Genomic DNA, 14607 nt, shown 5'->3' with positions numbered 1-14607 from the left:
GTTTAATGTATTTTAATAGCAAACTTACAGGAACAGCACAGAAGACAGACAACATTAAAAACATGTGCTTGCATGTAGGACAACTTAGCTAGAAAAGTATAGTGAATAGATGGAATCTACTGCATGATACAATGCTACAAACACCATTTAGTTGCAGTCAATAAGAAATTTACTTGTTTTAAAAAAAATCCAAATTCTGGCATTGTCCAGAAAAATTTAACAGGTTTATTTATAATTGTTATAAAGTTGAATTGCTGAAACTTGTTCACTGAAACATTTTGACTTTCATTAATGCTTTATGTCCCTGCATTTATATTAAAAATTCACACACAAATGAAAATGGAAAAACTGCCAATACCTGATTTCTGTCCCCTATTTTCCACTTGCAATCATATACTTAGATACCTTTTGACCCCATGGAATAAAAATATCTAACGTTCAGAACTACCAATAACAGGAAGAAGAGAATTTTTTTTTTTTAAAGAATGAAATGTTTCCCATCATAGTGGATTCTTAAGCACGTTCTCCACGTATGCAGCGTGCTAGCTGGATGTCTTTTGGCATAACTGTTACACATTTGGCATTGATAGCACACAGGTTGGTGTCTTCAAAAAGGCCAACCAGATAGGCCTCACTTGCCTCCTGCAAAGCACCAACAGCTGCACTCTGGAAGCGCAGATCTGTTTTGAAGTCCTGAGCAATTTCCCGTACCAGACGCTGGAAGGGAAGTTTGCAAATCAGAAGTTCAGTGGACTTCTGATAACGTCTAATTTCACGGAGTGCCACAGTACCAGGCCTGTAACGATGAGGTTTCTTCACCCCTCCAGTAGAGGGCGCACTCTTGCGAGCGGCTTTTGTAGAGAGTTGCTTCCTCGGTGCTTTACCACCGGTTGATTTCCGGGCAGTCCGCTTTGTACGAGCCATGGTATAGAGACCTCCTTACTTACCCCCCTTCTCCTTCGGCTGGAGCTCGGCAAGCTTGAGGTGGCGCTGGCGTTGGAGAGCAACGGCCCATTTGGGGTCTTTCATGCAGCGGCAGTCAGAGAGGTGCTGGGCCTGAAGTCTTCCCAAGTTCTGACTGGGCTCGACCATTCAAGATGGCCTCATCCCTCAGCTGGGCCTGCTGTGATGGCTGGAAGCTGGTCAGCCAACTCTTCTTCTTCTTCCCACTGTCTTTCCATGTGGCTTGCCAGAACTTCCTCACAGCATGGCCGTCTTTGGTAATCGGACTTCTTACACAGTGGCTGATTTGCTCTGAAAGGAAATATTCCTGGGCAAAAGCTGTAGGCTTTCTAACTTTGGAAGTCATGCTCCCTTCTACTTCATTTCATTGGTCAGAAGTGAATTCACAGGGCCAGTCCAGGTTCAAGGGCAGGGGACTACATAAGGCTGAGAACACTGATAGATATGATTCAATGGGGGTTCATCTTTGCACACATGGTCATGTGTGTCAGTCAGGAAAGGCCAGGTTATGCTGCAGTAACAAACCAACCCCCAAATCTGACTGTCTCAAAACATGAAAGTCTAGGCCTCTCTTATCTTTTGAGATGGCCCATACTCTGTGGAATGTGTTTCTCCTAAGGCCTCTTGCCTTCCAAGATGTCCCATACTCTGTCTGTGGAATGTCAGTTCAGCTCAGTTGCTCAGCCGTGTGCAACTCTTTGTGACCCCATGGGCTGCAGCATGCCAGACTTCCCTGTCCATCACCAACTCCCAGAGCTTGCTCAAACTCAGATCCTTTGAGTTGCTGATGCTATCCAACCATCTCATCCTCTGTCATCCCCTTCTCCTCCTGCCTTCAATCTTTCCCAGCATCAGAGTCTTTTCCAATGAGTTAGCTCTTCACATCAGGTGGCCAAAGTATTGGAGCTTCAGCTTCAGCATCAGTCCTTCCAATGAATATTCAAGGTTGATTTCGAGTCTTCAATACCACAGCTCAAAAGCATCAATTCTTTGGCACTCAGCTTTCCTTATTGTCCAACTCTCACATCCATACATGACTACTGGAAAAACCATAGTTTTAACTAGACGGACCTTTGTTGGCGAAGTAACATCTCTGCTTTTTAATACGCTGTCTAGGTTTATTTCAGCTTTTCTTCCAAGGAGCAAGCATCTTTCAATTTCATGGTTGCTGTCATCATCTGCAGTGATTTTGGAGCCCAAGAAAATAGAGTCTCTCACTGTTTTCATTGTTTCCCCATCTATTTGCCATGAAGTGATGGGACCGGATGCCATGACCTTTGTTTTTTGAATGTTGAGTTTTAAATCAGCTTTTTCACTCTCCTCTTTCACCTTCATCAAGAGGCCCTTTAGTTCCTCTTCATTTTCTGCCCTAAGGGCGGTGTCATCTGCATATCTGAGGTTATTGATATTTCTCCTGGCAATCTTGAGTCCAGCTTGTTCTTCCTCCAGCCTGGCATTTCTCATGATGTACTCTGCATATAAGTTAAATAAGCAGGGTGACAATATGCAGCCTTGACATACTTCTTTCCCAATTTGGAACCAGTCTGTTTTTCCATGCATGGTTCTAACTGTTGCTTCTTGACCTGCATACAGGTTTTTCAGAAGGCAGGTAAGGTGGCCTGGTATTCCTATCTCTTGAAGAATTTTCCAGTTTGTTGTGATCCACACAGTCAAAGGCTTTGGTGTAGTCAATAAAGCAGAAGTAGATGTTTTTCTGTAATTCTCTTGCTTTTCCAACAGATGTTGGCAATTTGATCTCTGGTTCCTCTGCCTTTTCTAAATCCAGCGTGAACATCTGGAAGTTCTCGGTTCACATATTTCTGAAGCCTGGCTTAGAGAATTTTGAGCATTTCTTTGCTAGGGTGTGAAACGAGTGCAGTTGTGCATAGTTTGAACATTCTTTGGCATTGCCTTTCTTTGGGATTGGAATGAAAACTGACCTTTTCCAGTCCTGTGGCCACTGCTGAGCTTTCCAAATTTTGCTGGCATATTGAGTGCCTCCCTTTCACAGCATCATCTTTTAGGATTTGAAATAGCTCAGCTGGAATTCCATCACCTCCGTTAGCTTTGTTCGTAGTGATGCTTCCTAAGGCCCACTTGACTTCGCACTCCAAGATGTCTGGCTCTAGGTGATTGATCACATCATCGTGGTTATCTGGGTCATTAAGATCTTTTTTGTATAGTTCTTCTGTGTTTTCTTGCCACCTCATCTTCTTTCTTGGTACCCTGCAAACAAACCCTTACTTTGTTGCAAACATCCACTCTCAGAGTTTGGCTTTCTGTGCCATGGATACACGAGCCCTTGCTTGGTAACTAATACAATTAATAGGGATTGAAATCAAAGGTTTTCTGGACTTCCCTGGTGGTCTAGTGGGTCCAGGAGTTAAGAATACCCCTGCCAATGCAGGGTTCATGGGTTCAATCCCTGGTCCAGGAAGATTCCATATGCTGCCCATGCATCATAACTACTGAGCCCAAGAGGAGCCACTATTGAAACCCAAGGGCCCAAGAGCCCATGCTATACCACAAAAAAAGTTTCTGCAGTGAGAAGCCTATACACCACAACGAGAGTAGCTACTGCTCACCTCAACTAAAGAAGGCCGGTATGTAGCAGTGAAGACGCAGCACAGCCAAAAATAAATTTTAAAGAAAAGGTTTCTCTTCTCTAGCAAAGGGAAGGGGCATATGGTTAAAAGTAGGCCAGATGGACTTCCCAGGTGGCTCAGTGGTAAAGAATCCACCTGCCAGTGCAGACGCCACAGGAGCCACAAATTCGATCCCTGGGTTGGAAAGATCCCCTGGAGGAGAAAATGGCAACTCACTCTAGTATTCTTGCCTGGGAAGTTCCATGGAGAGAGGAGCCTGGTGAGCTACAGTCCATAGGATCACAACTTAGCAACTGAGCACACGTGAGCACACACACAGGCCAGAAGGAGCCCTCTTCCTGGGAATTTGAATATTGGGACAAAGAGAGTGAAATGATTGGACTGTGACTTCAGATACGGTGTCCACTTCATGTAACAAGTTCCCCTTCCTGGTCTCTGGAATTGCCCATCTCCAAGCTTCCTGTTGACTCCATGAGCAGCCCATTTCCTTCCAAGAAATTCACTTTTCCTTAAGTTGGCCACAGGCAATGTGAGGGTAGGCTATGCTGCTGTAATAAATAATCTAAAATCTCAGTAGCAGGACTTCCCTGGTGTGTCCGATGGTTAAGACTGCGCTTCCGCTGTAGGGGGTGCAGATTCAATCCCGGTTCGAGGAACTAAGATCCTGCATGCCACACAGTGCAGTCAAAAAATAAATCAAATCTCCATAGCTTATCACATATTCATGTCATGATCAGTGATTTGACAGGAGGGCTCCATTTCACATAGTCATTCAGGGTCCCAGACCTTTTGCATCTTGGGGTTCAACCCACCTTTAGGAACTTGGAGTCTTTCAGATCCTCTGCAACTGCTGGCAAAAAGAAATAGAAAGTAGAGGAATCCACTGGAGGTACTTTAGAAGAAACCCCTGGAAGTGTCATATATCACTTCTGGAAATTTCCAGGGAACTGGTCTTTAAATCTTGGCAAACTTGGCCAGAACTTAGCTATATGGCCCCACCCAGTTGCAAGAGAAACTAAGAAATGTAGTCTAGCTGTGTGCCAGGATGAACAAAGAAACTGTGCTAGCCACCATCACTTACTACCAAACAAAGTATATCTTGACTGGGACCTCCCTGGTGGTCCAGTGGTTAAGAATCCACCTGCCAATGCAGGGGACACGGGATTCAATCCCTGATCCAGGAAGATTCCACATGTCACAAGGCAACTAAGCCCATAGGCCACAACTACTGAAGACTGTGTGCTCTGGAGCCCATGTTCTGCAGCGAGAGAAGCCACTGCAATGAGAAGCCTGTGCACTGCAACTAGAGAGTAGCCCCCACTCGCCACAACTAGGGAAAGCTCACACGCAGCAACAAATAAATTTTTTTTTTAAGATTTTTCAAAATATATCTCAACTGGTACACTCACTCGCTGTATTTTTAGCCCCTGGCCCCATGCCTGATACGGAGTGTGCACTCAAATAAGTATTTATTGAATGGAGAAAAAATGAATGATATTTTATATTATTTAGTCTTCACAGTAACCCTGATAAGACTCAGAATAGTTAAGTAACTGGCTGAAGGTCACCCAGCTAGTATGTGGCAAAGCCAGGATTCAAAGCCAGTGTATCTTCCATTGTTCCATGCTGTCATCCAAAAGTTCCATCTGTGTGCAGAGCCCTAAGCTGTCTAAACCAGTACCTGGCCTGGAGGAATTCACATAAAAAGAGAAAAGCTAAGAGCAGCCCAAGTTTGCCAAGATTTAAAGACCAGTTCCCTGGAAATTTCCTTGATAGCTCAGCTGGTAAAGAATCTGCCTGCAATGCAGGAGACCCTGGTTTGATTCCTGGGTCGGGAAGAGTCACTGGAGAAGGGATAGGCTACCCAATCCAGTATTCTTGGGCTTCCCTTTTGGCTCAGCTGGTTAAGAATCCACCTGCAATTCACGAGACCTGGGTTCGATTCCTGGGTTGGGAAGATCCTCTGGAGAAGGGAAAGGCTACCCACTCCAGTATTCTGGCCTGGAGAATCATGGGGTTGCAAAGAGTCGGACACAGCTGAGTGACTTTCACTTTCAAAGACTCATTCAGGATAGCAACAAATGCAGTGGTACACACTTTAGTGCCAAATGCACTGCACAGAAAAGTGTGGAGGGCTGAGGGATGCACTTTGGGCTAGAACCAATGTCCTGGGGAATCCTCAGGGACAAAGCAGAGCTCAAACATCAGGAGAAGCTTTGTGCTCACGAATTCTCCCAGGGACACTTTAGAATCAGGCTCTGGTCAATCACTGCATTGCAATGGATCTGACAGCAGACAGTGTGGGCCTTAAGTCTCAGCCTAGCTGCCTACATGCCACACTGTTCATCATGAGCTGAAATTCTCGAGATGGTTTTAGTTTGTATGAGAGAAAGCAATTCAAACTGGCTTTAAGAAAACAGTGATGTATTCTGATTCACATATATTTTTAAAAGTTTAGGTGCAGGTGACCAGGCATAGCCTGATCCAGGGGCTCCTCCCACATCCTTGGTTTCTCTTGTCATTGTTCAGTTGCCCAACCATGCCCAACTCTTTGTGACCTCACGGACTGCAGCATATCAGGCTTCCCTGTCCTTCGCTATCTCCCAGAGTATGCTCAAACTTATGTCCATTGAGTTGATGATACCATCCAATCATCTTGCCCCCTTCTCCTCTTGCCCTCAATCTTTCCTAGCATCAGGGTCTCTTCCAATGACTCAGCTCTTTGCATCAGGTGGCCAAATATTCGAGCTTCAGCTTCAGCATTAGTCTTTCCAATGAATATTCAAGGTTGATTTCCTTTAGGATTGACTGGTTTGATCTCCATGCTGTCCAAGGGACTATCAAAAAGTTTTCTCCAGCACTACAATTCAAAAGCATCAATTATCTTTCTATTACTTCACTTTTGCTTTGCACTTGGCCAGAGTCTCCTCTAGTTGTGGACCCTGATTGCTCCAGACTATTATCCTCTCAGGAATAATTCTAAAGGAAAGAAAGATTTTCCTCCTGAATTGTTCTTGGAAGAGTCTGAGAGCTCATTCTAGATTGGCTAGGCTTGGGTCATCACTCTTGAGCTGTATGAAGTCAGATTTAAGTTCTAGATAGTACACAGGCTTCACACGCTGACCATATCTGTACTCTGTCACCCCTCTATTTTCAGGCCTTAATGACTTCAGTTGAGGGAAGGTGCAAAAGGAAGGGGCTCGAAAAAGGACTTGCCCTCTCATAAAGGGAGACAGACCTCAGGCTGGGACCTCTCTCCAGAGCAGTCAGGAACCTGCCTGACATATCATGACACACCCTAGAGAAGACTCTATTAGAAATGCTTGGATTTTCCTCAGATACTCACTGAATGGGCCCTCTGTTTCCCAGAAAGAAGGCCAAGGAGGTGTGGTGGGTCCCAAGGTTGACAGTAGTAGGTGAACTATCTCCACCCTTCAGCCTACTTGAAGAACCAAGACTGTCCACTCATTACTGCTAGGCAGCATTTACTTACCCATGTGACTCCCTTTGAAACATAGAGCCTAGTGTCGGGAACACCAGAGTACAGAACTGCTCACTGGGTCTGGGCTGAACGTGATGGAGGGTGGCTAGGAATTCTCGTGTATCCACATGGCCCAGAATTTAAGACACTGTCACTGCCTAGGGACCAGCTGCAACAACAAAGAGAAGCTCATTTGTGCTAACTTGAAGGAAGCGATAGTATATACATTAGAAGTGCTTTCAGCAGCAAGATACAAAGACATTTTTCTTGCTTAACAGTAAATAAGTGATGCTATGTAGACTCAGCTGCTCAATGGCTCCACAGCATCTCTGATTCTCCTAGATTTGCCTTCATGGTGGTAAGAAGGCTGCTGCAGCTCCAGGTATTGTCTTCACATCCTAAGTAAGAAGCAGAGGGAAAGAGATGGTGGTGGCAGCCACATCTGCCCCCGCCTCTTTTTTTTTTAATAAAGTTAAAGCCTTCCTGTAAACCTTGAACAGCCTTCTGCTCTCATCTTATTGATGAGAACTGAGAAATACAACTTCCTTAAGCTGTAAGAGAGGCTGGGAGAGAAAACATTTCGCCTTTCTAGACTGTGTAGTGACAAGAGAGAAGGAGGTGAAGAATGCCAAATAGTGTCAACCACAGGAAAGTTTACTGAACATGTGGCAGGATAATATTTGGAGATATTAACCTGTTTTGTTTTTTTTCTATCCCTTGATATTTTCTTTTTCCTTTCCTGCTGTCAAGTCAAAACCTGTGCTTGTCACCTCAAGAGAGGAATGTGAGCAGGTAGAAAGCAGTAAAAAGCCATGAATCTGGCTTTTGTGTCCCAGTCGCTTAAGTTCTAATTGGAGAAACATAGAGGCTTGCCAACCTCAGATCAGAAATATTCCCCCGAGGTATGGGGCAAAAGAGAGAGAGGCAGAAGAAAGGTAATGAAAAAGAGAGAGTTTGGGAAGTCTCTGGGGATGAGGCCCTGAACTGTACTTCCTGAAAGTGAAAGTGAAGTCACTCAGTCGTGTCTGACTGTTTGGGACCTGTGGACTGTAGCCCACCAAGTTTCTCCGTCCATGGGATTCTCTAGGCAAGAATACTGGAGTGGGTTGCCATTTCCTTCTCCAGGGGATCTTCTCGACCCAGGGATCGAACCCAGGTCTCCCTTTTTTTATCTCATTGCAGGCAGACGCTTTAACCTCTGCTCCACCAGGGAAGCCCTTAAATACAAGAATACAGTCTCTCAGAAAACCTCCTATAGAGACACAGAACTTCAGATCCAAGTACTAACATCAAAGATTTCAAGGGAGGAAAGGAAGCCAGGTTGAAAGAAGAAGGGGGAGGAGGCGAGAGAGGGGGGCAAAAGGGGTGGCCTTACAGACGTCTCCTGCCACCTACAGATACCCAGGCGTTATGGGAGTTTTCCCTGGGCCTCCAGAGAAGGGAGGACTGGAACTCGGCCCTACCAGAAATCAGACCAGACCAGAACCAGAATTCGAGTTCTCTGCCAAGAGGAGATGATCAATCTCCAATCCTCAGCTCAGGCTGAGGGCCCTTGGACCAGATTCCTGCATCCAGGACCAGGGGACTAGAAAAACAGGGAAGGATAGGAAGGGTTAAGGAGAGGAAAGAGAGAGGGAAGGGGAGAGAGATCAATAAAGTCTCTTGTTCCTTACCGGTCGGGGCACTCTGGCCAGTTGTCCGCGTCAGGAGGAGACCAGGGACAAAAGGGTCCCAGTTGCGGCTGCTGGGTCTGGTCCATTGGCAGGCAAGCTGGGCCCTGAGTACCCCCAGTGGTCAGGATGTCAGTCTTGGCGAAGAAGAGTCCCACCAGAGTCACCATTTGTTGCAGGAAGAGGGACCCCTTCCAGGGCCCGAAACTGGGCTCTTGTCTAACACTTGGAAATGAATTGTCCAAGGAGACACATGTGCTGACAAAGCAAGAGATTTTATTGGGAAAGGACACCTGGGTGGAGGGCAGTAAGGAAACCCAGGAGAACTACTTCCTGAAGTATCCCAGAAAGAGATTTTGAGAGCAGGTGGAAAGAATGCAGGCATGCAAGCAACAGAATGATCCTTGAGCCTGGAGGACGGTCCAGAAGAACTCACAGACAGAAACAAGAGAACCTGAACAAGTCAGTGGCAGATACCTGAGAGCTGATGTCTGGACACACCGACATGGGCAGAGGGCTTCCCTGGTGGCTCAGCGGTAAAGAACCCACCTGGCAGTGCAGACCCCTGAGTCAGGAAGGTCCCCTGGAGAAGGAAATGGCAACCCTCTCCAGTATTCTCACCTCGAAAATCCCTTGGACAGAGGAGTCTAGAGGGCTACAGTCCATGGGGTTGCAAAAGATTCAGACACAACTCAGTGACTTAACAAAAACAACATAGATAGAGGACTTCAGCACAGATATCATCCAGCGTTGCTGGGCATTTCGAAAACCACCCAGGAAATTAGACATTCACACAGTGACATTAAGTGCCATTCTGGCTTGCAATAGAAATTATGCTAAGATACAGAAAATGCAAAGAAAGTTCTTCATGTACCCGTGAGTAAGTACACAGACTGAGGTCACGGTCTGTGGTTGCTTCCCCCAGCATCCATTCTCCCCTTGCTCCTTAGGAATAAACCCTGGCTTTTAGCACACTTCCCAAACTCCCTTGCAGCAAGGTATAATCATGTGACTAAGAAACAGCCAATAAGATGTAATCAAAACTGCTCCATGGAACTTGAAGGAAGTTGCCTTAAAAGGGAGGGACCCATTCTTTATCCCTTCCTCCTTTATGCTGCCTGGAATAAAGCAGCTGCAGCAGCCATCTTGGTCCAAGAGGTAAACTTGAAAATAGACAGTGGAAGTAACAGTGGAGAAAAGTGAAGTAAAAGTGGCCATACCATCTTGGACTGCCCTACTCCAGGCTTATTTGACATGAATGGAAAATGAACTATATCAGTCTGCTTGAGCACCATAACAAAGTTCTATAGGCTGGGTGGCTTAAACAACAAAATGTATCTTCTCACAGTTCTGGAGGCTAGAAATTTAGGATTGTCTCTCCTTGGCTTATAAACAGCTGTCTTCTCCCTGTTTTTACTTGGTCTTCCCTCTGTGTGTTGTCCTAATCTCTTCTTATAAGGACACCAGTCATTGGATTAGCCCACTTTAATGACATCATTTTACCTTAATTACCTCTTTAAAGACACCATCTCCAAATACAGTTGTAACAGGGAAGAACAAATCTGACTCCATATTTGACCTGTTTCTTTTGCTTTAACCTTTGTGTTCTATAGCCTTTACTTCCAGTTAAGAATGTTGCTTATTGCCTGAAATATAGAGAACAGCCCATTCTCAACACTCTGACCTTTAAGAGTTTAACACTTTTCCACTCATACAGACATAAAAAGTTGTAGACAGAGAATAATATTTGTCTCCTGAGGTTTACAGGAACACCTTGAGTTGACTTATGTGGACAACTGCAAGAAGAAAGGATTCCAACACCAAGAAGTTTGCAACAACCAACCACATCCCTCCCTCACCTTGCCTTTAAAAATGCTTTGTTGGGACTTCCCTGGCAGTCTAGTGGCTAAGACTCTGTGCTTCCCTATAAACACTAAATGCTGGAGAGAATGTGGAGAAAAGGGGAGCCTCTTGCACTATTGATGGGAATGTATATTGATACAGACACTATGGAGAAGAGTATGGAGATTTCTTTAAAAACCAGCAATCCCACTACTAGGCATATATCCTGAGAAAACCATAATTGAAAAAGACACATGTATCCAATGTTCATTGCATTACTATGTACAAGAGTCAGGACATGGAAGCAACCTAGATGTCCATCAGCAGATGAATGGATAAAGAATCTATGGTACATTTATACAATGGAATATTACTCAACCATAAGAAGGGGCAAATTTGAATCAGGTCTAGTGAGGTGGATGAAATTAGAGCCTATTACACAGAATGAAGTAAGTCAGAAAGAGAAAAACAAATATCATATATTAACACCTATATATGGAATCTAGAAAAATGATGCTGATGAACCTATTTGCAGGGCAGGAATAAGGACTCAGAGGACAGACTTACGGACACAGCAGGGAGAAAGAGGGTGGGATGAATTGAGAGAGTAGCACTGAAATATATACACTACCACGTATAAAGTAGATCGCTAATGGGAAATTGCTATAGAGCACAGGGAGCTAAGCCTGGTGCGCTGTGACAGCCTAGAGGGATGGGAGGTAGGAGGGAGGTTCAAGAGCAAGGGGCCGTGGGTATACTTACGGCTGCTTCATGTTGATGAATGGCAGAAACAAATACAACATCGTAAAGTAATTATCCTCCAATTAAGAATAAGTAATTTTTTTAAAGAGGAAAAAAGAGACACCATGCTTCCATTGCAGGGGGCATGGGTTTGATCCCTGGTCAGGGAACTAAGATCCCACTTGCCGAGTAGCCAGGCCAAAATAAATAAATAATAAAATGAGAATAAAAATAAAAATGCTTTCCTGAAAACCTTCAGGAAATTGGGGGCTTGAGGAGCACGAGCCATCTCCTTTGTTGCATGGCCCTGCAATAAATATTTTTCTGTTCCAAACTCTGATACTTTGTCTGGCCTCACTGTGCATCAGACATAGTGACATTCTAAGGTTCTGGGGTTCAGTTCAGTTCAGTCGCTCAGTCGTGTCCGACTCTGCAACCTCATGAACTGCAGCATGCCAGGCCTCCCTGTCCATCACCAACTCCTGGAGTCCATCCAAACCCATGTCCATTGAGTCAGTGATGCCATCCAACCATCTCATCCTCTGTCGTCCCCTTCTCTCCCTGCCCTTAATCTCTCCCAGCATCAGGGTCTTTTCAAATGAGTCAGCTCTTCACATCAGGTGGCCAAAGTTTTGGAGTTTCAGCTTCAACATCAGTCCTTCCAATGAACACTCAGGACTGATCTCCCTTAGGATGGACTGGTTGGATCTCCTTGCAGTCCTAGGGACTCTCAAGAGTCTTCTCCAACACCAATATGAAGTGGGGTAGAGGGACAGCACTCCAGAACACACACTTGCCAGCAGGGGCCAGACCCACCCTGCTGTGCAGCTCTGGGTAATTGGGCCTCCTGCCCATTCTGAGCCTCAGTTTCTTCTTTTGTGAACCATCGGTTTCTCCTTTCTTAAGGGGCTAAACCTGCTGATGTCTGCCGTTGTGCGTTTTGCTTCTCAAGCTCCCCCTGGGGCTGCTTTCTAGCTAAATTTAGGGCCAATCTGTCCCCACCGTGGGCTTGTGGAGCTGGAGAAGGGTGTGGGTGGACTCGTGAAGTGATGGCTGCAGGCCTGTAGCCTCCCCGCCCCTCAGCCTCACTCACGGTCTCCCTTCCTCTCCCACCGTGAGGCTTGGGACCGGCTCAGGCCCCGCACTAACCGTTGACTGTCCTCCCAGGATTGCACTTGGAGGAGGTATGCACAAGGTCTCTTCCCGCACCTGGCATCTGCAGCTGGCCTACTCAGGGCCTCAGAGAAGAAGCAAGAGTTCCATTCAATAAACTCAGTGCTAAGTGCTCTTCCTGGTTAGCTCATGGTACAGATGGTGAAACTGAGGCAAACCCCTACATTTACACCTGGGCCTTGGATCCCAACCCTCCTACCTCCTTTTTTTTTTAAGACATTTTCTTTTTTTTTTTTTTAAGACATTTTCTAAAAATTTATTTTAATTAATCTATTTATTTGGCTGCTCCAGATCGTGGGATCGTCGATTTTTCTTCCAGCATATGGGAACTTTAGTTGCAGAATGCAGGGTCTAGTTCTCTGACCAGGGATCAAGTCCAGGGCCCCCTGCATACGGGACAAATTGTCTTAGCCCCTGGACCACTAGAGAAGTCCCCCAACCCTCCTACTTTTTTGAGAACCCCTCTCTTCTATATTTCCAACACTCTCTCTCAAATGAAATCCATCCCATTAATTTTTTTGAGTAAATAATTTACTGTTTAAAAAAATGCTAAACACAAAATAAATTTCTATTTGTCATTTCTATTTTCCACCCTCCCTGTGTCCCAACCTTTTGTGGTAATCACTTTTTACTATTTCCCTTCAGTGTTTTGTTTAATGTAAATAAAATATATTTTCTTATTTCCCATTTCCCTCATGTTTTACACAAAAGATGGCACTCTAAATATACTCTTTCTTCTCTTGCTTTTTTTTTTCACATAACAGTGTATCCCAGCGATCTTTCCACTACAGTACATAGAAACTTTCATTTTTTTATAGCAGTGATTCAGTCTTTTTAAAAAGTCTATGGCAAGTATTCATAAAATGTTTATTATTTGAATGAATGACTAATAATTTCAATCCAACAACCTCCAAGTTGCTTAAAACTATGATAATATTTATCATTTCAAATTTCATATGATCTTATTTTTCCTCTGCTGTAATTTCTAAAAGCTTGATAAGTGTTTCTATTTCTTATCAAAAATTCTTACGCAGTGAATAAGTCCCCTATTGATGGCTTCTTGGGCTATTTCCAGTCTTGTAAGAAAAATGGTCAACAGAAACAGTAACCAACACACACACACACACACATAGACACACATATTTTCATCCACGCCAAGTTGCTCAATAGCATAAATTTTCAGAGGTGAGACTTCTTTATCAAAGGATAAAAGCACATGTAATTTTTAAAATTTTATTGAAAAAAAAATTTTTATTGAACTATAGTTGATTTACAATGTTGTGTTAATTTCTGCTATATATCAAAATGATTTGGTTATATGTGTGTATATTCTCTTTATAATATTTTCCATTATGCTTTAGCACAGGAGAATGAACATAGTTGCCTCTGCTATACAGTGCGCGTGCGTGTGTGTGTGTGTGTGTGTGTGTGTGTGTGTGTGTGTTAGTCCCTCAGTCGTGTCCAACTCTTTGTGGCCTCATGGACTGTAGCCCTCCAGGCTCCTCTGTCCATGGAACTCTCCAAGCAAGAATACTGGAGTGGATTGCCATTTCCTTCTCCAGGGGATCTTCCCGACCTAGGGATCGAACCCTGGTCTCCTGCACTACAGGCAGCTTCTTTACCACCTGGGTCACTAGGGAAGCCATCCTATGCATAATAGCTTGCATTTGCTAATCCCAGACTCCCAATCCTTCTGTCCCCCAGCCAAGGCATCTTTAATTCTGATAGACAATGACAAATTGCCAATCACAAGAACTGTACCAATTTGCACAGCCTATCGGAAATATACACAGAGGCCTATGTCTCTTTTGTCTCATGAGAGTTTAAAGAAAAATGACATACTAAGGGAAACTATTGCAACTCATATCACAAATGCAGGGACTTTCTGCCTAATCTGTAGAATTCCTAAAGTCAATAAGAAAAAAGGCCAATGAACCAATAGGAAAAATGGGTAAAAATGTAAAAAACAAAGAGAATCTCTAAAGAGAAATTTCCCCTCAACCTATGAAAAGATGCCATGTTCACTCATAATAAGAGAAATGTACATCAAAATCACACTGAGGCCACTTCTCACCTATGAGAGAGTGGCAAAGGGACTTCCCTGGTGGTCCAGTAGCTAAGACTCCAAGAT

General features: G+C 44.4%; 1 protein-coding gene across 1 annotated transcript; it reads right to left on the bottom strand.

Moving 5' to 3' along the window:
- Positions 1-358: 358 nt before the first annotated feature.
- On the bottom strand, positions 359-924 carry LOC128043504 (histone H3.3A-like). The gene has a single exon (XM_052635858.1). It carries the CDS (start codon positions 922-924, stop codon positions 514-516), a length of 411 nt encoding a protein of 136 aa, XP_052491818.1. The 3' UTR covers positions 359-513.
- Positions 925-14607: the final 13683 nt, after the last annotated feature.

This window comes from Budorcas taxicolor, chromosome 2 (assembly GCF_023091745.1).
Source record: "Budorcas taxicolor isolate Tak-1 chromosome 2, Takin1.1, whole genome shotgun sequence".
Classification (NCBI taxonomy): domain Eukaryota; kingdom Metazoa; phylum Chordata; class Mammalia; order Artiodactyla; family Bovidae; genus Budorcas; species Budorcas taxicolor.
The sequence above is the reverse complement of the archived record's forward strand: the minus strand, read 5'-3'. Positions and strand labels throughout refer to the sequence as shown.

Bases quoted from the DNA above. Each gene is read 5' to 3' on its own strand.
- LOC128043504 (XM_052635858.1), bottom strand. From the start codon at position 924: ATGGCTCGTACAAAGCGGACTGCCCGGAAATCAACCGGTGGTAAAGCA.